We start from the raw sequence: 25,147 nt of genomic DNA, 5'->3' as shown, positions 1-25,147 counted from the left end.
TGTAGGGAGAGAAGGAGAAAATACACATTAAACGCTTAACATGTTATACAAAAATTCAGGTAAATCCAGGAATCTCCAACATTTTATGCTAGAGATTCTTTGTACGAGTCATTCTTATTGACAAAATGTCATTGGAAAACCACTTTAATCAAATAAATATATGTATGTAAAATGGGGTCAATAAAACCTGCAAATATTCCTGGAAAAAAGGGGAAAAGAGAAAAAAAAAGTCATAACTGTTGGATGAAAAAATAAGAAAAAGAACTGCTCGGTCCTCATCTCAGCCTGGTGATGTCTGCATGGTTGGTGATGTCTGCATGGTTGGTATGCAGCAATTTGGCTTTCAACAAAATAGACATTAACAAGCCTTCGAACCTGTGAAACTGCCTCACTTTTTGTGAATTTTAGAATTTTAGAACTCTGATTTCGTCAGGCATAGAGCATGTGGGTAATGATATAATTAGGCGTCCTCATTCACCATAAAATATACAAATATCAGCAATTAAAACTGCGATAACTGTAAGTAATGGCCGTATTATGTAATTATTATAATTGTCAGCATATGGTGTCAGTGCACATTACCACAGGATAGGACTGTGCAAGGTTCCAAATGTTTAGGTATTTCCCACTTGTGAGCTGGAAGTCATTTTTGATATACAAGTTTATATGCACTAATCAAAAACTGTATGTGTATGACGAGGTCTGGGATTTATAAAAATCTATCTATCTATTTATCTATCTATCTATCTCATATCTATCTATCTATCTATCTATCTATTATCTATCTATCTATCTCATATCTATCTATCTATCTCATATCTATCTCATATCTATCTATCTCATATCTATCTCATGTCTATCTATCTCATATCTATCTCATGTCTATCTATCTATCTCATATCTATCTCATATCTATCTATCTATCTCATATCTATCTATCTCATATCTATCTCATATCTATCTATCTATCTATCTATCTATCTATCTATCTATCTATCTATCTATCTCATATCTATCTATCTATCTATCTATCTATCTCATATCTGTCTACAGATGTAGCGGCGCTAAACTTGATGGTTAACGGCTTAAGTAAACAATGGCAAGAAAATGTTAATTGATTGACTTTTTCAATGTCTTTTGTCACGAGATAACCAGGATAACACCGCACCATGTGTTATCAGAGTCAATTTTAGCTCAGCCTCATCTGTATCTATCTAACTGTCTATCTATCCAAAATTTTAAAAAATTCCACGGCACTCCCACAGATGTGAATCAAAGGCAGTGAGTGTTCTTAAGGCTACTTTCACACTTGCGCTTGATCGGATCCGTTCTGAACGGATCCGATCATATTAATGCAGACGGAGGCTCCGTTCAGTACGGATCTGTCTGCATTAATAACTTAGAAAAAATTCTAAGCGTGAAAGCAGCCTGAGCGGATCCGTTCAGACTTTCAATGTAAAGTCAATGGGGGACGGATCCGCTTGAAGATTGAGCCATATGGTGACATCTTCAAGCGGATCCGTTCCCATTGACTTACATTGTAAGTCTGAACGGATCCGCTCGCCTCCGCACGGCCAGGCGGACACCCGAACGCTGCAAGCAGCGTTCAGCTGTCCGCCTGTCCGTGCGGAGGCGAACGGAGCGGAGGCTGAACGCCGCCAGACTGATGCAGTCTGAGCGGATCCGCATCCATTCAGACTGCATCAGGGCTGGACGGAGGCGTTTGGGTCCGCTCGTGAGCTCCTTCAAACGGAGCTCACGAGCGGACAGCAGAACGCTAGTGTGAAAGTAGCCTTAATCACTACCTTTGAATCACATCTGTGGGAGTGCCGTGGAATTTTTTATTTTTATTTTATTGGATGCCACTTTCATTACTACTATCTATCTATTATCTATCTATCTATCTATCTATCTATCTATCTATCTATCTATTATCTATCTATCTATCTATCTATCTATCTATCTATCTATCATCTTCTGCCACCCCAGAGACAGGAGCCACACATACCACTTAGGAGCTAAAAGATCCTTTCTGTAAGACCCCTTACGACCACGCACCACTTACAAGAGGACAGGTCCTCCAGAGCGAGGGACACTCTTTGTAATCGCGCTTTACCTGGTCAAGGGGTATTCTAAACTAGGCAGTCCCTAAAAGTTAACATTACCTTCAGAACTAGAAACTCTGAGAACAGAGACCCAGGAGTCAGGACCACATTTATTATTGATCTTCTTTTTCTTCTTTGCAGCATCACTGTTGAAGGGGCTGAAGCATGCGAACATCGTTCTTCTCCATGATATCATCCACACCAAGGAGACCCTCACCCTGGTCTTTGAATATGTGGTAAGTGAGTCTTAGTTGCATATCCTATGACTGTTAGGCCTCACGCACACGACCGTTGTTGTTTTGTGGTTCGTTTTTCACGGATCCGTTGTTCCGTATCAGAGTTTTTTTTCTCTGCTTTAAGTCCTCCTCCGTTCTGTTATTCCACAAAACATATCCATATGGTTTCCGTATGTTATCCATTTTTTGCGGATCGGAAACTGAAACAGTAGCTTATTATTCACCAAACACAATATGGGCTGGGAATAGCATTACTAGAGTATGGATCTGCAAAATACGGATGAAATACAGATGTGTTCTGTGTGCGTTCCGTATTTTTTGCGGATCCATTGACTTGAATGGGGCCTCGGACCGTGATTTGCAGACAATAATAGGACATGCACTACTTTTTTGGGGAATGGAAATACGGAAACGGAATGCACACTGAGAACCTTCCATTGTTTTTGCGGACCCATTGAAGTGAATGGTTCCGCATATGGGCCTCAAAAAAAAAACGGAACGGAAACAGAAAGAAAATACGTTCGTGTGTCTCAGCCTTCTTTAAGATGAGATAATTACAATAGTTACATGGAATAGCCCTGGCTTCCATACAGAACTAAGGGCTCATGTACACAAGCGTGTGTCCACAATGCACAGGTACCGACCAAGTGCAATCCATTTGCGGATGCGGACCCATTCACTTGAATGGGTCTGTGATCTGCAAGAGACGGTCAACACCACAAAAAATAGAAGATATTTTGCAAAAGATAGGTGGAGTTCTATCTTTGCTTGTATGTTGCGGATTGCAGACTGCAAATGCACTGTACGCAGCTCAGTGCCCGTTGCCTTGAATACGTCTTCTGACCCTTACATTTTTTTCACGTTTTGTTATGTTGCGGCCTTGTGTTAAAATAAAAAGAAGATAAGGTTTTCGCCCATCGTTCTTGTACTCACTCCCCCATAATGATAAACTGAAAACATAATGTTAGAAATCTTTGATAATTTATTAAAAAGGTAAAACTAAAATTTTGTATTGAGATAAGTATTCAGACATTTACTCTGGACTTAGTTGAAGCCCCTTTAGCAGTGATTATAGCCTCCAGCCTTCTTGGGTATGATGCCACAAGGTTTGCACATCTACTGTAGATATGGGAATCTTTTGCTATTCTTCTTTGCAGATCCTCTTAGGCTCTGTCAGGTTGGATGGGGACCATCAGTGGACAGCCATTTTCAGGTCACTCCAGAGATGTACAATTGGATTTTAGTCAGGGCACTGACTGTGCCACTCAAGGACATTCGCAGAGTTGTCCCTAAGCCGCTCCTGTGTTGTCTTGGCTGTGTGCTTAGGGTCATTGTCCTGTTGGAAGATGAACCTTCGGCTCAGTCTGAGGTCCAGAACACTCTGGATCAGGTTTTCATTAAGAATTCTATATCTCTGTGCTTCAATGTAGGGATGGGTTTGGGGAGGTGATGCTTAGAATTGAGGCCAAAAAGTTCAATCTTGGTTTCTTCAGACCAGAGAATGTTGTTTGTTGCAGTCTCAGGGTCCTTTAACTGCTTTTTAGCAAACTAAAAGTGGGTTTTTACAGGTCCTTCTAAAAAAATTAGCATATAATAAAGTTCATTATTTTCTGTAATGTACTGATAAACATTAGACTTTCATATATTTTAGATTCATTACACACAACTGAAGTAGTTCAAGCCTTTTATTGTTTTAATATTGATGATTTTGGCTTACAGCTCATGAAAACCCAAATTTCCTATCTAAAAAAATTAGCATATTTCATCCGATCAATAAAAGAAAAGTGTTTTTAATACAAAAAAAGTCAACCTTCAAATAATTATGTTCAGTTCTGCACTCAATACTTGGTCGGGAATCCTTTTGCAGAAATGACTGCTTCAATGCGGCGTGGCATGGAGGCAATCAGCCTGTGGCACTGCTGAGGTGTTATGGAGGCCCAGGATGCTTCGATAGCGGCCTTAAGCTCATCCAGAGTGTTGGGTCTTGCGTCTCTCAACTTTCTCTTCCCAATATCCCACAGATTCTCTATGGGGTTCAGGTCAGGAGAGTTGGCAGGCCAATTGAGCACAGTAATACCATGGTCAGTAAACCATTTACCAGTGGTTTTGGCGCTGTGAGCAGGTGCCAGGTCGTGCTGAAAAATGAAATCTTCATCTCCATAAAGCTTTTCAGCAGATGGAAGCATGAAGTGCTCCAAAACCTCCTGATAGCTAGCTGCATTGACCCTGCCCTTGATAAAACACAGTGGACCAACACCAGCAGCTGACATGGCACCCCAGACCATCACTGACTGTGGGTACTTGACACTGGACTTCAGGCATTTTGGCATTTCCCTCTCCCCAGTCTTCCTCCAGACTCTGGCACCTTGATTTCCGAATGACATGCAACAGTCCAGTGCTGCTTCTCTGTAGCCCAGGTCAGGCGCTTCTGCCGCTGTTTCTGGTTCAAAAGTGGCTTGACCTGGGGAATGCGGCACCGGTAGCCCATTTCCTGCACACGCCTGTACACGGTGGCTCTGGATGTTTCTACTCCAGACTCAGTCCACTGCTTCCGCAGCTCCCCCAAGGTCTGGAATCGGTCCTTCTCCACAATCTTCCTCAGGGTCCGGTCACCTCTTCTCGTTGTGCAGCGTTTTCTGCCACACTTTTTCCTTCCCACAGACTTCCCACTGAGGTGCCTTGATACAGCACTCTGGGAACAGCCTATTCGTTCAGAAATGTCTTTCTGTGTCTTACCCTCTTGCTTGAGGGTGTCAATGATGGCCTTCTGGACAGCAGTCAGGTCGGCAGTCTTACCCATGATTGCGGTTTTGAGTAATGAACCAGGCTGGGAGTTTTTAAAAGCCTCAGGAATCATTTGCAGGTGTTTAGAGTTAATTAGTTGATTCAGATGATTAGGTTAATAGCTCGTTTAGAGAACCTTTTCATGATATGCTTATTTTTTTTAGATAGGAATTTTGGGTTTTCATGAGCTGTATGCCAAAATCATCAATATTAAAACAATAAAAGGCTTGAACTACTTCAGTTGGTGTGTAATGAATCTAAAATATATGAAAGTCTAATGTTTATCAGTACATTACAGAAAATAATGAACTTTATCACAATATGCAATTTTTTTTAGAAGGACCTGTATGTGTCTGTTATTGAGGAGAAGCTTCTTTTTGGCCACTCTACCATAAAGTCCAAATTGGTGGAATACTGCAGTTATGGTTGACCTTCTGAAAGCTTTTCCCATCTTTGGGATCTTTGGAGCTCAGCCATAGTCACCATTGGGTTCCTGGTCACCTCTCTTACCAAGGCCCATCTCCCTCGATTACTTCGTTTGGTGGGTCAGCCAGCTCTAGGAAGAGTTCTTGTTTGTTCCAAACTTCTTCCATTTAAGAATTATGGAGGCTCTTGGGAACTTTCAGTGCAGCAGACATTTTTTGTCCCCTTCTCCAAATGTGTGGTTCCACACAATCCTGTCTCTGAGCTCTACAGGCAGTTCTTTTCTCCTCATGGCTTGGTTTTTCCTCTGACATGCATTGTCAGCTGCGAGACCTTATATAGACAGGGCTGTGCCTTTCCAAATCATGTCCAGTCAAGTGAATTTACCACAGGTGACTCAAATCAAGGTGTAGAAACATCTCAAAAATGATCAAGAGAAAGCGGTGGCCCCCAGACCTAAATTTCAAGTGTCATAAAAAAAGGGTGTGAATACTTATGGCTGTGTGACATTTTGTTTTTTCCTTTTTAATAAATTTGCTAATTTTTCTAAAATTCTGTATTCACTTTCTCATTATGGGGTACCGAGTGCAGATTGATGGGGGCCACAACATAACAAAATGTGAAAAAAAATTAAAAGGTCTGAAGACTTTCCAAATGCATTGTAAGTGTTGTATATTTATGTGTAATTGAACTGAAGTGTTGTAGTTATAATTAAAAGGGTTTCCTGGGACCCAGTGGGTCCTGCATAACCCACCTTGATTACACTGAAAACACCAGTAATAGAAAGTTTATAATATACCTACTGTTACAAAATTGTGTGAATCAGCTTTTTGGGAACTTGTTCACATGACGCTCCTCTTCTGAAAATCCAGCTTCTACCAAAGTCATGTCCAGATAGAGAAGTGTGACTCATTACTCCACAGAATGCATTTCTACTGTTTCAGAATCCAGAGGCCGAGTGCTTTACACTACTTCATCTGACGCTTGGCCTTTTACTTGGAGATGTGAGCCTTGCATGCGACTGCTTGGCCATGGAAATCCATGCCATGAAGCTCTCGGAACAGCACAGTTTTTGGGCCGATGTTAGTCCAGGGGAGGTTTGGATTCTGAAGTTATGGAGTCAGCAGAGCGTTGGTGACTTTTATGTCCTATGCTCCTCAGCACTTTTTGACCCTGCTCTGTAACCACTTTAGATGGCCTCCAGTTCATAGCTGAGTTGCATTGGTTCCTCCCACGTTACGATAATACCGATCACAGGTGTAACAATGTAATATCTAGGAGGATAGACATTTTAGGAAATGACTTGTCAGTGGTAGCATTATATTACAGTACCATGCTTGAATTCAGGAAGCTCCTTGGAAGGAGCCATTGTTCCACAAATGTCTGTAAAAGCAGAATGCATGGCCAGGGGCTGGATTTTATACACCTGTGATAAGGGCACACTGCATGGCTAGGGGTTGGATTTTATACACCTGTGATAAGGGCACACTGCATGGTTAGGGGTTGGATTTTATACACCTGTGATAAGGGCACACTGCATGGTTAGGGGTTGGATTTTATACACCTGTGATAAGGGCACACTGCATGGTTAGGGGTTGGATTTTATACACCTGTGATGAGGGCACACTGCATGGTTAGGGGTTGGATTTTATACACCTGTGATGAGGGCACACTGCATGGTTAGGGGTTGCATTTTATACACCTGTGATAAGGGCACACTGCATGGTTAGGGGTTGGATTTTATACACCTGTGATGAGGGCACACTGCATGGTTAGGGGTTGCATTTTATACACCTGTGATCAGGGCACACTGCATGGTTAGGGGTTGCATTTTATACACCTGTGATAAGGGCACACTGCATGGCTAGGGGTTGGATTTATACACCTGTGATAAGGGCACACTGCATGGCTAGGGGTTGGATTTTATACACCTGTGATAAGGGCACACTGCATGGCTAGGGGTTGGATTTTATACACCTGTGATAAGGGCACACTGCATGGCTAGGGGTTGGATTTTATACACCTGTGATAAGGGCACACTGCATGGCTAGGGGTTGGATTTTATACACCTGTGATAAGGGCACACTGCATGGCTAGGGGTTGGATTTTATACACCTGTGATAAGGGCACACTGCATGGCTAGGGGTTGGATTTTATACACCTGTGATAAGGGCACACTGCATGGCTAGGGGTTGGATTTTATACACCTGTGATAAGGGCACACTGCATGGTTAGGGGTTGGATTTTATACACCTGTGATGAGGGCACACTGCATGGTTAGGGGTTGCATTTTATACACCTGTGATAAGGGCACACTGCATGGTTAGGGGTTGCATTTTATACACCTGTGATAAGGGCACACTGCATGGCTAGGGGTTGGATTTATACACCTGTGATAAGGGCACACTGCATGGCTAGGGGTTGGATTTTATACACCTGTGATAAGGGCACACTGCATGGCTAGGGGTTGGATTTTATACACCTGTGATAAGGGCACACTGCATGGCTAGGGGTTGGATTTTATACACCTGTGATAAGGGCACACTGCATGGCTAGGAGCTGGATTTTATACACCTGTGATAAGGGCACACTGCATGGTTAGGGGTTGGATTTTATACACCTGTGATAAGGGCACACTGCATGGCCAGGGGTTGGATTTTATGCACCTGTGGCAATGGGGCTGAATGAAACACTCGAAGTCAAAGATTAAGAGTCGTGTTCCAATACTTGTCTCCATATAGTGTGTCTCTGTTTACTGGGGGCTCAATACTGAAAACCTTCTCGATGTCTAGGAGCAGGAATTGGTTATGAAACACAAGATTAGAGGTTTGTTTTTCCAAGAGATAAACTAGGATGTGACAGATAAAGCTGCTGGAAGTGTGGATAATTCCCTGGTGTGAAGACATTGCCCAGCATGGAGTGCTGGCAACACGGATCTCATGCATATAATTTAGGCATCCGTGTTACCTAGGTTTGCTGTGATTTAGCACTTTAGCTAATAATTAAAGCCTCACTGGCTTGTATAGACGATGCAATAATTTTCACTTTATCCAGCTGTAATTGTAATAGGACGTAAAGCTTGGAACACATAATTAATCTCTCTGAAACTCCTCGAGAAAACATATGGTATTTCTACAAAAATACCTCGGCTTTCAGCTGTAAAAATCCTGGGACGTTCGCATAATAATTAAACTCTTGAACGTACCAGATGGATTGAAGGAGGTGGAATTGATACAGAGAGAAAATTACCTTGGGTAGAGTACATTTTCTGCTATATTAATCCCACATGGGCAGTCATGTGTTAGAAAGCAAAGTTTGCACTTGGATTATACTAAATTCCTTCACATTGCCAGCTAGTTTGCCAGAATTGATTTAAAGGGGTGCTAAATGTGGAAAAATGCCTTCACCCCCAAAAACTACCTACTGTAGGACTGAGTTGTGAATAGGGCTAGTTTCACACTAGCGACCAGGAACTCCGGAAGGCTGTTCCGGCGGGTGAACAGCCTGTCGGATCCGTGCACGTGTGCCACCGGACTACCGCTCTGGCCCCATTGACTATGATGGGGGCGGAGTTCCGGCAGCGCATGCCGAGAGGTGGCCGAAATAAAAGTGCGACTAGTTTCTTGCCGCTAGTGTGAAAGGGGCCTTAAAAGAGCTGGGTGTCCCAAGAAAAAATAAAAGTGTAATCTTTTACCGCATCCATACAGATGTAGTTGAGCTAAACTTGATGGCTAACGCGTTAAGTAAAGAATGGAAGGAAGAAAATGTCAACTGACTTTGTGTAGGAACAACTCTGTGTCCAGACTGTAAATGAAGCAGCTCACTCCCTCGCTCAGCAGGATGTCTCAGCATATATTTCTGACTCACTGCAGTTGAGAAAACAAACTACATGCTGATTATCATATCCTATGCAAAACACATTTTAGTAAAAATATGCAGCATGAAGAGAAATCGGGAGTAGGTGTCTATGAATATATATATATATTAAAAAAATATGTGACTATAGCAGACTTTAGGGCTTATGTTAGGCCCCTGATGAACATTGTAACTTGTCAGCTCCTCTTGAATAAAAGCCAATCAATAACATATAACGAGCCAAAAAAAAACTAATAAAAGCCAATTAATAACATATATGTTCCCCGAAATATATCTTAAAAGAAAAAAAAAAAGTTATGACTCTCTATATGTGGAGATGGAAAAAAATAATTTGCTATAAAAATTATTGAGCTAAAACAGTCAAATATAATCAAAATATACACATCTAGTACTGGCATAAACGCATTGATCTGTACAACAAAATAAAATGACCTTATAGTTAATAATGTAAAATAAAATTAAAATGGAATTACCTATTTTTTTATTTTTTATTTTTTTTTATTATATACTACTTAACATTGAAACTGCAACACCAAAAAGTCATAGAAATATGGAGATCACAGGATTGATAGACATGTTAATGATATGCAAATCATAAAAAAATGGGAACAAAATATTAAAAACATTTTGATTTGATTTAGATGCCGAATATGAGCCCGATGTGCAGCAATACATGCACTTACAAGCCTTGGCAAAAATGCTGTCATTGAGGTTATTAATGGTTGAGGTTTTGACACTCTGAATACAGTTGGGCTTACAAATCATCAAGATCTGCTGCTGGCAGCTTCTTTTGCAACTCCCGACCATTGACGTCCCAGATGTGCAGTACCACTGGTTTCACAACCAAATCAACATCATGCCGAGCTGTTAGTGTATCTATTATGAAGACTAGAGAGGTCCGACTACTATAGCTTTTGCCATCACACAATATAATCCAGGTAATAGGACCAGTGTGACGTTCCCTTGTGCAGGTCTCTTCATGGCGTTGCCCACGTGGTCTCCGAACTAATCTCTGACACTGATTGCATCTGAACTCATCCCTGAAGAGGACAGACCTCCTTCCCAGACCTGATTGCCTCCTGTGCACCATGATAGCCTTTAAGTGCAGTGGTGTCAGGTCAATGTAGCTGGACATCTGGCTCGTTGCCCAATGTTGTGCAGATGCCTTCTTGTGTACATTCTGTTAGCCGCCCTAGGCTTGGGATGTGATGTCCAATTTCACTTTCAGTACAAAATTGATCACTACGCGCCATTCTTCTAATCAAACAATCTGTCCATGCAGAGGTACTCCTCTGTGCACTTCTTGCCATTATTCCAGTCCGTAAATTTTTCTCTTAACCATTGGGACATAGAATAACTGGCACGTCGACAAACGGAAGGCATCACACAACCATCTCACACGACATGATCCGATTATTGAGGTTTCATGTGGCTAAAAAACTTTGCTTTCAATCTGGATTTTATAACCCCTCCCACACACAAATTGGAGCTAGGTGCTTGAAAATTAGATCATCTGCAGATCTTAGCGACACCTGCTACTTCTTCGATTTGCGTAACCTTCCAGCTTGTCCTTTTTGGTGCTGCAGTTTCAATGTTGAGGAGTGTATCTATCTATCTAAAATATTATTATAGTAATATGTAATATATAAATATTATACGAAAATGTGTAAATAGAATTTATAAATATACTATACTTATTATAAGACTAATATAAATTTGTGAGTTCTAGGTACCCAAAAATGTTATTGAAAAATATAGATGGCCCTCCAAAAAAAAAAGAAAAAAAAGTAAAAATAGAAAAGCACAGACGTTTTAGCCATTTAGAGGTCATCCAGTAATTTCCTAATATAGTATATATTGCTGCTCATCCATGTATTTCTACATAAATTCTATGATGTATCTGGAAAATGGCTAATTGTGTGATCGTTATTTCATCACATATTAATAAGACCCTTTAAATATTAATATTATCACATCCCTTATCTCATGTCCTAAGGCTACGAGCTTGTGTCATCAGTTAATATTCCTGGTTGATCTGCTATGGGAATAGGGTCTTTTATGACTTGACAACAGCGCACCTTTAGTAATACATTTTTTTCTTTTTTTTGTTGCTGTTTTACCTTCTTTCTGTTTAATGCTGCATGCAATCCCAATGAGTAAAGCAAATATTCATAAAGTCTTTCCAAAGACAATGTTCCTTAAATAAATGATGAACTGTTCCTGGAGGGGAAAGTCCGCAAATGAGTGCTAGGGGCTACCAGTGCGTAATGGTTTTATGAATATTGATGGCACTGTGTTATTACAATTTGTCATTTTTGTATTTTCAATCTCACTTGAAGGGAACATCCTAGAACTCCATGGAAAGTCATCATTCATTCGCAAATGATAAAATATTAAACGCTGTGTGTTGGCTTGAGTTCGGACAGTGTTTAGTGGCAGAGGCAGAAGTGATTTTCCGTTTGAAAAAAATTGTGTCCAAGTTTGATTTGTTAAGTGGGGATTTTGTCACAGATTTTACCCTATGCATCACGAAGGGGCTCTGGATTTCAAAATTCTGCACAAGTTTATTTCACAACATATTGAGGAAGGTTGAAACAGGTTACGAATCGTGCATATTCGGTGCGCCAACAATCGGTGACAATTCCACCATGTCTGATGGTTGTGTCCTGACTCTCCCCAATGGCAGATTTTAAGAGAGAGAACATGCCCAATGGGATAACCTATTTCCAGAGATAGTCAAAATACAAATATTTAGAGAGGGCTCACCTGTATAATCAAAAATGGTATGGGTGCTCCTACAGAGAGGATTCACCCGATCCTCTAAAAATATTGGAAAACAAGGAGAAAAGTAGTAGGGCACACCACTAGTCGGTTCCACACGGATAATTAATATAAACAATATTTATTAGTAATATACACTATTAAATAGACATACTTAAAATACACAAACTAAAATTAATAAAATGTTAAATACAATAGTATCAATACTGTACTTTGACCAAAGTTTGTTGTATGGTACAAAAGTGTCTTTCCAAACGGGTTATTTAACCCGATCAATACCCCAATAGGTAAGGTCGCAAAAGTAAAGATGAACTTGATATTTGGATACACTGAGCCACTGAAGAAGGAGTCGTAGTCACTCCGAAACGCGTATGGTAACTACCCCATGAAATGAAGCACAATACCGGAGGACTAAAAAGCGCTTAAAAGGAAAGAAAGACGCGAAGGATCGGGGAATTCTGGCTTATAAAAGCAAAGACCAGCCGGATATCTGCCTCCCTGGAGAGTCAATTCTTTTGGTAAAATCTATCCGTGCGAGATATCTACTAAAGGCGCAGAAGGAATATATTACCGATCGACTCCCAATACAGTACGGCTGCATATGATCACCGAGGATCCCGAATTCGCATTGAACTCTGTTGAAATCAAATCTTCATATCGCTGCCTGTAAAGAATTCCATCACACGTGGGACGCCACCAGTGATGCAACAAAAGCTAGGGACTGACTGGGAATTTAAAGTGGCCCTGGAAAAATAAAAAATAAAAGTAGGTCCATGTTGTAGGCGGGTCCAAATTGACAGAAGGTGGGGCAACACAAGTAGGTAAGCAATACCATAGCACAAAATACCATCCCAGCAGAACCATATACCACAGTGCACCTCTGTGGTAGTCATCATATGCTGCCATTTTCTGTCCTCCTCCTCCATTTGTGGGCCACAGTTGAATTCAGGAGGACATGTGCGGTTACTGGCCGGTTACATGAGTACCTGATTCTCACAGCTTTAATTACCGCTAAGAGCTGATTATCAGGTGGCCCCATGGGCATCTGCCCACCAAGAAATTCCCCTGTAAGGTCTATGGCCAATCTGCCCCTAGGGCTGCCTGTAACTAGTAAACAGTACTAACAAAAATTATAATGAAAATCAAATAATGGCAAAAAAAATAACATATACCTTAAATAACCGTTAAATTCTATGCTTGCAAATGACATTTTTGTACAACAAATGTATGCATTTTAAAGAATTTTTAGGCTTATAAATTGGAAAAAAATAGTGAAATGTACTTTTTTACATTTTAGCTTTTTTTCTTTTTAATATTACCTTATTATGGAACGTTTATTTATTTTCATCCTTGTCTGCTGTAAATATTTATATACCCTATAGGTTTTAGAGGCGGGCAATAAGAAAAAAATATTTTTCTTTAGACCTCGGCTCACAGCCCCAGTCAGACCCCCAATATTAATAAGACCCTCAATCAGATCTCAGATCAGACCCCCAATGTTAAAAAAGCCCCAATAAGACCTCAGATCAGACCCACAATTAGACCTCAGATTAGACCCCAATGTGAATGACCCCCAATCACACCTCAGATAAGAGCCCCAAAATAAATAAGACCCCCCATTCAGACCTCAGATCAGCCCCCATGCCTCATATCATCAGCCCCCATGCCTCATATCATCAGCCCTCATGCCTCATATCATCAGCCCCCAGCCTCATATCACATAAAATCCACTTACCTCTCCTGCTCCGGACGCCACCGCTCCTCACCTCCAGCACTCTCACTTCTACTTTCTGCAGTGCTGTGACCCGACGTGCACAGCGTGAGGTCACAGAGCACCCTCACAACACTGTGTGCAGCCACAGCACAGTCGACTGCAGAGGACCAGGAAGCGGTGAGTACAGAGCTTGAAGAGCGATGCATTCACCGCTTCCTGGTCCTCCGGTACTAATGAGCACTTCCATAATGAAAGCGCTTATTAGTATTTACCCATTAAAATGCATTGACATTTTTACCCCACCTTGGGTGAGTCTTATGGGGTGAAAAATACGGTATTGCATGTCCATTTTAGGTAAATTGGGTCTTAGCTAGCAGCAGGAAAAGGATTTGTCCCAGGAATGTTTTTTGAGGGTTGGTTAATTTTTTGCCTTTTTTATGTTGCATGTTTTTTTTTTTTTTACTTTTTTTCTTTTTATGGTCTCTCCCTGAAAAAAACATTGGGGTATTCTATTATTATTATTATTTTTACAGTGTACTTTTCAAGTTTAACTGGGAATGCACATGAGCGTTTGTTACAGGGGAAATCGGCTCTGTACAAGGGACATTTGTCACTGTTAGGGCTGCGCTGGGTCTAGTTTGCCCAGCAGCAGCCTCCTAGAACCGCACAAGTCATATGATCACCAAGAAGAACAGAGGCAGGGACATTGCTGTGGACTGTGCCGTATCGGGAAAATACTCCTCTGCCTTCTCCCTTAGGACCCTTGTAGCCTTTGACAGCAGGCTGCTAAAGCCTCAACAATTTATATATATATATATATATAGTACAGGCTTTAAAAACCTGGACCCCTATTGTAAATATGATGGTCAGTCTTTAAAGGGGTTGTCCACAATTTGTTTTAACTTTTGTTACATTCTTCCGCCCAACCAGTGGGACCTATGAGGGGAACTGTACTTACCTGCTCCTCGATGCTCAGTTCCACCTTGGTGGGTCCCGAATTGCCTTCCTTGCACTTCCAGTCCCTGCGTGTAAACTTCATGCATGGTTGGGGTCATATGCACCACTGCTGCCAATGGATGGCCTCAGTGGTGACGTATCCCCAAGTGACCCATGACCCCATCCAAGCAGGAAGTTTACATGCAGGGAACGGGAGTGCAATAAATAGAACTGAGCGGTGAGGAGCAGGTAAGTATAGTCCTCTTCACAGGTTCGACTGGGGGGAGGGAAATTTAAATAATAAGTATCTCATTGATACCCCCTTTAACCAGTCAATAGTAATAATAATAACATAGTAATAAAAAGTATATACAAAAACGTATAAAACAAAAGCTAGGTAAAAAAAAATATAAAAAATATATATATATATATAAAAAATATAAAAATTTATAAATCTATATATATAAAGGACATATATATGTGTGTATGTATGTTCCGCGATCACTCAAAAACGCAACCATCGATTTCAACTAAACTTGGTATACACATTCCTTGCTATAAAGAAATCTTATGGGGGTCTCGGCTCTCTAGGACGTACCGATCCTGAGATATTGCCAATACAAGCCTGCAAGTCTTTCTCTTCATATCCCAGCTGCCATACACACTGTCACATGACCCTTATCAGCCAATAGAAGCTCGCAGGCCCTTAGTCTCCACATATACACAGTTTTACTCCAGGTTTCCATAACAACCCAGCCATTTTTTTTCACTGCTGTAGGTCAGCTTTAGGCTAGGGCTGCACGACGACAATAAGTCACACGACACATAGGGCACAGTTACACTGCGACATTGATGTTGCAAGACAATTTTTATAATGATAGTCTATGGTGTTGCACTGCGACATGCGACACACTGCGACTGCGACACGACAGTCACAGAAAGGTCCATCTTGGATGGAATTTTTGCGACTGTCGTGTCGAAGTCGCAGCATGTCGCAGTGCGACACCATGGCCTATCGTTACAAATTGTTGCGTGACATTGGTGCGACAAAATGTTGCACGACACATGTCGTCGTGTAGCCCTAGCCTTAAGGGGGCAGGCACTGCGGAGGTCACTGTTAAGGTTTCAGGGGCCACTATTAAAGGGGCAGCTGCTGTGGAGGTCACTGTTAAGGGGGCGTTCACTGTGGAGGTCACTGTTAGGGGGGCGGACCCCTGAGGAGGTCACTGTTATGGGGGCGGACCCCTGAGGAGGTCACTGTTAAGGGGGCAGGGGCCAGTATTAAAAGGGCATCTGGTGTGGAGCTCACTGTTAAAGGGGCATTCACTGTGGATGTTACTGTTAAGGGGGCGGGCACTGCGGAGGTCACTGTTAGGGGGGCGGACCCCTGAGGAGGTCACTGTTAAGGGGGCAGGGGCCAGTATTAAAAGGGCAGCTGGTGTGGAGCTCACTGTTAAAGGGGCATTCACTGTGGATGTTACTGTTAAGGGGGCGGGCACTGCGGAGGTCACTGTTAGGGGGGCGGACCCCTGAGGAGGTCACTGTCAAGGGAGTTGGGTGCTGTGAAACTCACTGTTAAAGGGGCAGCTGCTGTGGAGGTCACTGTTAAGGGGGTGTTCACTGTGGATGTTACTGTTAAGGTGGCGGGCACTGCGGAGGTCACTGTTAGGGGGGCGGACCCCTGAGGAGGTCACTGTTATGGGGGCGGACCCCTGAGGAGGTCACTGTTAAGGGGGCAGGGGCCAGTATTAAAAGGGCAGCTGGTGTGGAGCTCACTGTTAAAGGGGCATTCACTGTGGCTGTTACTGTTAAGGGGGCGGGCACTGCGGAGGTCACTGTTAGGGGGGCGGACCCCTGAGGAGGTCACTGTCAAGGGAGTTGGGTGCTGTGAAACTCACTGTTAAAGGGGCGGGCTGTTGTGAAGGTCAAAGCTAAGGGGGTGGGCTGCTGTGGAGTTCCCATTTTAAGGAGGCGGGGCACTGTGGGGGGTCAGTGTTAAGGGGGGTGGGGCTGTGAAGTTAACTGTTAAGGAGGCAGGGCACTGTGGGGGGTCAGTGTTAAGGGGGCGGGGTGCTGTATAGGTCACTGTTATGGGGGATACTGTCAATATCTTTTAACGACACACACAAACATTAAATGAAATAGATGGAATATTCCCGGTGAAGCCGGGTCCTTCTGCTGGTTTATGAATAAAATATATGAACTATATGTATAGCCTCTAGTACTATTGTGTTCTTCCTGTAACAAGAGCAACTTTGTGTTTGTTTTACGCTCTTCATAAAGGGTTTCTGTGAAACCACAGTCAGGACAGAAGTCTTTAGCGGTGGAACTATCTTTCCAACATTCCAGCCATATCAGGTTTTCATCATCCAGCTCATAAAAGGCTGTGTGAGCGCTCGCTGTGGCCTGCAGCCATAGACGCCTGTGTGTATTAACATGGATTCAGTGTTTAGACTTCCAGAATTTCAGAATCCCCCCCCCCCCCCCCCCCCCGTTGAATACATATATAGTCCACTATAACTTTGAATCAACATGCATCATTTTTATGTAAGCTTTTATCTGAAGACTTCTTCATTGGTAGATTTAATGATGTAGTCAGGCAACATACGTTGAACCGATCCACTTCATAATACAGCTCAGAAATAAAGCACCAAAGAAAAAAAAAAAGAGAGGCAACAAAATAAAATATAAAAATAAATAAATAAAAGAAAGCTTCAAAAATAGCATAATCTATGCAGTAAATAATAAAAAGTACAACGTAATGGCTCCTGGGGGCAGTTTTGACTGGCTAGTGATTATTTTTTAAATAAGCGTGGATTTTGTCTCCTGTGGTTGTGGCGCCTCTCAATTTTTATTTACTGTAAAATGAGTAAGGAAATGAATAACGTGTAAAAAAATTATAATAGTTTAGAACAAATGTCTAAGGTGCAGATTATGCAGGTGTGGAATGGCATGAAATAAATGGCAGATGGAGGCACATACATCCCTGTCGGATTCCTGCTGGAACAGCTCCTGCAGCAGGGTCCACTTTACTCTCACCCCCAGCTGGGGTATGAAAGCACCACATATAGCATGCGCCACACACTCTGCCCTAATAGCTGCCGGGCCAGGCTTTATATCAGGGCCCCTCTTTTCTATCCTCAGAGTGGTGTTGCTGGTCCGCAAGTCACCGCTCACAGTATAAAGAGAGCCAGAAGCACTTGCTGCTCCAGGCCATAAAGCAGTGCAGAGCCTAATGTGTGGTGAAATAGCACTATCTGGTGGCCGGATCATGCCACTGCACCCAGGCCGACATTTTCCATAACTACGTTTTAGTTTTTTTTAGTTAGTTTTTTTACAAGTATTTAAAACGTCGTCAATAATCCAGCTTTAATTAGACCTAATATTCCATACGATCAAATAGTAGAAAATATTTGAAAGCTTACTTTGAAGAATCGAGGACCTGGATACAAAAACATATCAGATAACACAATATACTACTATAACTTTATTTCATTGTGAAATGAATTTCCTAGCTGCTCGCTCTCTGCTTCTAGTCCAGTGTTTCCCAACCAGTGTGCCTCCAGCTGTTGCAAAACTACAACTCCCAGCATGCCCGCACAACCAAAGGCTGTCCGGGCATGCTGAGAGTTGTAGTTTTGCAACAGCTGGAGGCACACTGGTTGGGAAACACTGTTAATCTAGTCCATTGCTGTTCTCTCCTGGATTATCTGACTGTAAGGCCTCTTGCAACACGACCGTGTGTCCCCCGTGGCCGTATTGCGGACCAGCCGTAGGCGGGACACCGGCCGCGTGCATTCCGCATCACGGGTGCGGACAGATTCACTTGAATGGGTCCGCAAATCAGGAGATGCGATGCGGAACGGAAGCACTGCGGAGCTTCCGTTCAACAAAAAGATAGAACTTGTCCTATCTTTTTGCGGAACGGACGGATCGCGGACCCCATTCAAGTGAATAGGGTTGCGATCTGCATGCGGCTGGCCCACGGTCAGTGCCCGTGCATTGCAGACCGCAATTTGCACTCGTGTGCAGGAAGCCTAACAAGGGAAATTATATTTTCAGCGGAATTACCCTTACATTTTTTGTTTGTTTGTTTGTTTTTCAAAAATGAAGAACCTAAGGAAAAATTGACAGTGCTGTAATATCTTAATGCAGAGCCCCTGGACCCGGTGTCGGAAGTCTCTCACGCGATTGTGTGCCTGTGCACGTAACCGGGCTGAAACCTCATTGAAATCTGACTGTGAGCTTTTCAGTTGGTCTTCTAAAAGTGAGCATTTTCCATTACAGACGGATTTCAAAGCGCTTGCTGCCGTGAAAAGAGAAGTTATCTTAGTCAGTAAAACTACTGATGCATACCAAATGTCCGCTCTCTCCTCTCCAGCAGAAGAATGGCCCGCTCACAGCCATGCCACAGGCACACAATGCCGGGTGTCTGCCGCATGATGTCATCTCCAGCAGCCAAATAACACACTTTTTGTTTTAATTCAAGAGCGGCTTTAGGTTGTTTTGTAGCATCATGGGAATTTGTCGGCTTCGTGCAACATCTCGAGAGGCCTGAGGCCTTCCGTCCCTTTAACGGTTCGGAAAAATGACCTCAACCAACTATGGATAATTATTGCAACGGGGTGTCCACGTCTGAGCCAAGTAGTAGCCTGCATGATGGAGTAGACCCATATACCATATACTCTCAACCAGTACCAGTAGGGCCACGCCACGGTATCGGACACGTAAAAGTTTAGCTTGGCTATGCAAGCCATGTTTCTAAATCCCCTGGCCAAACTTGAGTGACTTGTTAGGCCTCTTTCACACGAGCAAGTTTTCCACGCGGGTGCAATGCGTGACGTGAACGCATAGCACCCGCACTGAATCCTGACCCATTCATTTCAATAGGTCTGTGTACATGAGCGTTTTTTTTCATGCATCAGTTCTGCGTTGCGTGAAAATCGCAGCATGTCCTATATTCAGCGTTTTTCACGCAACGCAGGCCCAATAGAAGTGAAATGGGGCTGCGTGAAAATCGCAAGCATCCGCAAGCAAGTGCGGATGCGGTGCGATTTTCACGCACGGTTGCTAGGAGACTATCGGGATGGGGACCCGATCATTATTATTTTCCCTTATAACATGGTTATAAGGGAAAATAATAGCATTCCTAATACAGAATGCGTAGTACAATAGCACTGAAGGGGTTAAAAAAAAAAATATATATAACTCACCTTAATCCACTTGATCGCGCAGCCCGTCTTCTCTTCTGTCTTCTTCTTTGCTGTGCACAGGAAAAGGACCTTTGATGACGTCACTGTGCTCATCACATGGTCCGTCACATGATCCATCACCATGGTAAGCGATCATGTGATGGACCATGTGAGGAACGCAGTGACATTATCAAAGGTCCTATTGCTCACAAATGAAGACAGAAGAGAAGCCGGGCTGCGCGAGCAAGTGGATTAAGGTGAGTTAAATTCTTTTTTATTTTTTTTAACCCCTCCAGCGCTATTGTACTATGCATTCTGTATTCAGAATTCTATTATTTTCCCTTATAACCATGTTATAAGGGAAAATGATAAAATCTACACAACACCTAACCCAAACCCGAACTTCTGTGAAGAATTCCGGGTTCGGGTCTGGGTACCAAACATGCCGATTTTTCTCACGCGAGTGCAAAACTCATTACAATGTTTTGCACCCGCACGGAAAAAACGCAAACATGGAACGCAATCGCAGTGAAAACTGACTTGTTTTAGTGTCAAAATCGCACCATTTACCCTGAACGCATCCGGCCTCAATCCGCAACGCCCGTGTGAAAGAGGCCTCAGTGTTCCTCTTTGCACCCAAGGATAGAACCTCTTTTAACACTTTTTTAATATTTAACTGTAATTCCCACACACAGTTTTCTGATGTTACTTTGTTACTCCTACTAGAAATGTATCAACAACTGGGTGTTACTATGCCCCTTGTTAAAGGAGTGTGTCTTTACCTAGTAGAGACACAAATTGGACAATGTGAGAACTTGCCGAGGCATGCCCCCAACTATTGACACACCAGTTGTCAATTTATTCATACTAGGAGGAATAACAGAGGAACAGAATTCTAAAAAAAAAACAAAAAAAAAACAACAACAGAAATCTTATAGTATGAGGAATATAATAATTTACTAAACAGACATATGAGAGGTGAGAGGTGATATAGGTCCTCTTTAAACATTGAATTAGGAGAAATACTAAAAGTCAAGCACTTCCTCCCTTCCTTTGATCCTACTTACATATTACAATTAAAACCGAGAAATATCTGATGAAATCTTGTGTGTGTCCCAAGAGATCAGCCATGTCTACCCCCCCTCACTATGCTGTGCCTGGCTGTAAGACAGCTGGCTGCAGCAGGAGCCTCCTTTTTCTACCCTGCACATGAAGTCCATAAAATGACTTCTTTATTACTAAATATTAAAACATAGTCCTTAGTTGTAGTTTTCATGCGTTGCCTATGTTCACATGTGTAAATGAAATGAAAAATGAAAACTTTGCAAATAGTGTTTTATTAAAACTCTTGTACCATTTTATGTCTACAGCTCCTATGCAGAGCTATGAGTTTTTATGGTACCAGACTACAAACGAACATTGAGTAGTCTCATTCTGCGGTCACGTTGCCATCCACCTGTCCCATACATTCAGTACATTAGTAAGAAGTAAAGGAAAGGTGTATGAGAGACTCAGACTACGCAGGGTTTCTTTGTAGTCTGTTACCATAGAGACACTTGGTTGCATATACAATGATAAGAGATTTTTAAGGAAGCTATTGCATTTCCATTTTAGATTGGTTTGAGCAATGATAAAAAAAAATAGGTGGAGTATTTAACCAGAATTTTCTGTAAGTGCTTTGGGCTTCCATGGAGACACATAGGTCTGCATAGGCAGTGTCGGACTGGGGTACCTAGGGCCCACCAGTAAAATTTATTTTACGGATAAATTCAAATATAATAAATAATCTAACAAGTTTTTATTATGAACATAGGCTGGTTGAGGTGCTGTACATTGAATATATGTATGTAGTACAGTAAGTCTACTGTGTTATGAGCCACTTGTGCAGGAGATAGTAGACTAGGGGCCCACCTTGCTCATGGGCCCACCGGGGGATTCCCCTGTGCCCCTATGGGCCAGTCCCAGCCTGTGCATAGGAGCTGTAAACACAAAACACCTCATCCACTTGATCGCGCAGCCAACATCGTCTTCTTTCTTCTTCTTTAAAGACCTGCAAAAGGACCTTTGATAATGTAATTGGTGATGTCAGCGCAGGTCCTGCTGAATGAAGATAGAAGGATCCACGTGGTGAGCGCTATTACGTCATCAAAGGTCCTTTTGCAGGTCCTCAAAGAAGAAGAAAGAAGACGATGCCGGCTGCGCGATCAAGTGGATGAGGTGAGTTAATTTTTTATATTTTTTAACCCCTCAAGCAACATTTTACTAATCATTTTGTATTAAGAATGCTATTATTTTCCCTTATAACCACGTTATAGGGAAAATAATAACATCTACACAACACCTAACCCAAACCCGAACTTCAGTGAAGAAGTCCGGGTTCGGGTCTGGGTACCACATTCAGTTTTTTATCACGCATGTGCAAAACGCATTGCACCCGCACGATAAAAACTGAACAATGCAACGCAATAGCAGTCAAAACTGACTGAAATTGCGTGCGCACTCGCGTGGGTTTCCCGCATTACACACGTGACGCATACGGAGCATGTCTGGGACGCCCGTGTGAAAGAGGCCTTAGGGGGTCATTTATTAAGATCAGCGATTTAGACACCGGTCTTAACCCCCCTGCGCTGGTGTCGGATGCGCCAAATTTATGTAGAGCCGCCGGCCTCTACATAACTTTGGCGCGAGGTGCAGCCGGCTGTGCAACATGATTTACCAGCTCCCTTGCTGGCGTAGTTTAGGACCATTTTCCACGTCATAAACTGCCATGAAAAATGATGAGTAAGACGGGCCGACCCTCTGCCCCACCACGCCTTCTTTCCCTGCCACCTCGGAAAAGTGATGTGAGCAGGGAAAAGTAACAGATTTAGCCGCAAAACCCCTTTGCGACCAAATCTGCGGCAAAGTGACGCCAAAAAATGTCGTACTACGAATATTAAATGACCCCCTTACTCTTCACTTATTCTACTTACAAAGTTGCTTCATCGTAAATGAATTTGAGAAATAGAAGGGTGGACGTAGTCTTATCTAGTGCTTTCCGGAAGTGCCTTGGGATTCCATGGAGACACATGGGTCTGCTTAGAAGCTGTAGACCTAAAGCGGCGGGACAGTTTTTAAGTAAACCTATTTACAATGTATCTTTTTTATTTTAGATAAATTGAGATAATAAAACCAGTTGCAGAGGTGGACATAGTCTTATAACTTCTCACCATCACTTCCACCACAATAGGAGCAGTCGGAGGATTAGAACTGGAGTTAGAATAAGGCTTCCTGAACACGGCCGCTGCGGGGGCGAGAATTCACTTGAATGGGTCCGCAATCCGGAAGGTCCGCCGCAAAACAGAGGCACAGACAGAAACCCCACGGAAGCACTCCGTACTGTCCGTGCCTCCACACTGGCATTCAAGTAGAATGGGTCTGGATCCATCTGTGGAATCCACACGGATGTTGCCCGTGCATTGGGGACCACAAATTTCGATCCCCAATGGACGGAACGGCCGATCAACGGCCATGTGCATGAGGCTTTAAGGACATAATTTGATCTGTCCCAACTTTTTTTTTGTTCATTGAATTAACTTTAGAATGAACTCTTGTATTTCTTCTTCCTCAACAAGCTCCTGTGTCCCCGGCTGATGAACTGGGAGATGATCTGCAAAGATCATTGCCTTTTGTTTCCAGAGATTGCATCTTAATGAAATTTACCCCCCCCCCCCCAATTTAACCGCCATAAAAACAACAACTATTGTCACGAAGGTTAATTTAATCCTCAAATTTTGCAAAATCCTATTTCAGAATAGCCGATGTCTCGCCTGCAATAATCAGTTTTTAGCACGGTGCCTAAGCATTGTCCATCCAGATCGCTTGCTTCTGCCTTCATTAGTGCCGAGCACCATGTAACAGGGGAGTGTCGTGCAGTTTTTCTTTTTTTTTGGGGATTATGCATGCCGCCATGGGATGCACTTTATCTGAACCCTATAAATTATTTTGCCTCGTCAGTTCCAGTCTGTTAGTTTTTTTTTTCTGTGCCACCTCAGCTGGTTCATTATAAGATTTCCTAATATGAAACATGTTCTTCCAAAGGGTCTCTCGATGTATTTGATACAATTCTCGCCCCAGGCTGCGGGGGCTGCGGGGGCGAGAATCCTATTTAATGGCATTTTTTAAATTGAAATGTTTCACGTCCTGCGTTACAGCGGTGGCTGTCATAAATAAGATTGATAGAGCCCGGTCCGGCTCTTCTTGTAACGGCGTCAATGTTATAATGTAATGATTTTAGGCTTTCGGGGAGAACGTAGCCATGTGTCATATTAGGATATATGGAATGGGGGGTCCCCAGCTTGAGACTACACTCTGTGAACCAGAATCGAGGGCTTTTCTGTATCATTTTGTAGCTACTGTTGGTGAAATGCCTGGAAGTACCTCCCCCGAGGAATCAGCTGTTTCCCAGGGGGTGTGCCAAGAGCCGGTGACGATCAGCTGATTACCGCTGCCGCTCCATTCTGTTAAAAAAAAAATTGCTATATGTCTATGATCAGGATCAAGGTCAAGTTGTGGCTGAAATCCCTTTTCTATTATATCGGAGGCTGCCCTGTTACGCTCCCATGCTTGATACTGCAGCTCGGCTTGTTCGGTTTGGCTGCTAAGTACATGCATGAGCCCAGCGCATTGCTTACTAGGAAGTCAGTAGGTGGAGGGCTGTTTAACAGCCACCACGTCCAGTTAAAGCATCAATATTAGATCTGTATTGGTCAGATTCCACCCAATGAGTCTTGAGGTGGCCCTGCACCTTACATAGCTGTCAGCCAAGGGCCCTCTCTCCAACAGCTATTCCTTCCGAACCCCCTTACACGTGCACGCTTGGCTCGGCCACACAGGCATGTGTTCTCCATAGAGAGGGTGGAATAAGCTGCAGACAGACACCTCTAGCAATGTCCTATGTCCACTGAGAACAAAAGGATTGGGCATGTTGAAATCCAGCTGCCCAGTCCTTAGTTATCTCCCTCAACTTCTGCTGTCAAGGTAAAGTCCAGACATGCCCCTTCACATTTGATGGTTACTGGTAATGCAAAATGGATGAAATGGGCAGGTGTGTATGGTCAC

General features: G+C 42.8%; 1 protein-coding gene across 3 annotated transcripts in view; it reads left to right on the top strand.

Annotated features, from left to right (window-relative positions):
* The window catches only part of CDK14 (cyclin dependent kinase 14), a 481,017-nt gene that overhangs the window by 174,021 nt on the left and 281,849 nt on the right, over positions 1-25,147 (top strand). For all 3 annotated transcript variants that reach the window (XM_044293158.1, XM_044293157.1, XM_044293159.1), the window contains one exon: positions 2,247-2,341. In XM_044293158.1, the coding sequence (XP_044149093.1) occupies positions 2,247-2,341 (95 nt within the window). The remainder of the gene's footprint in view (positions 1-2,246; positions 2,342-25,147) is intronic.

The sequence above is a fragment of the Bufo gargarizans genome, chromosome 5 (assembly GCF_014858855.1).
Source record: "Bufo gargarizans isolate SCDJY-AF-19 chromosome 5, ASM1485885v1, whole genome shotgun sequence".
Classification (NCBI taxonomy): Eukaryota; Metazoa; Chordata; class Amphibia; order Anura; family Bufonidae; genus Bufo; species Bufo gargarizans.
This window is presented reverse-complemented; position numbering and strand designations above follow the sequence as displayed.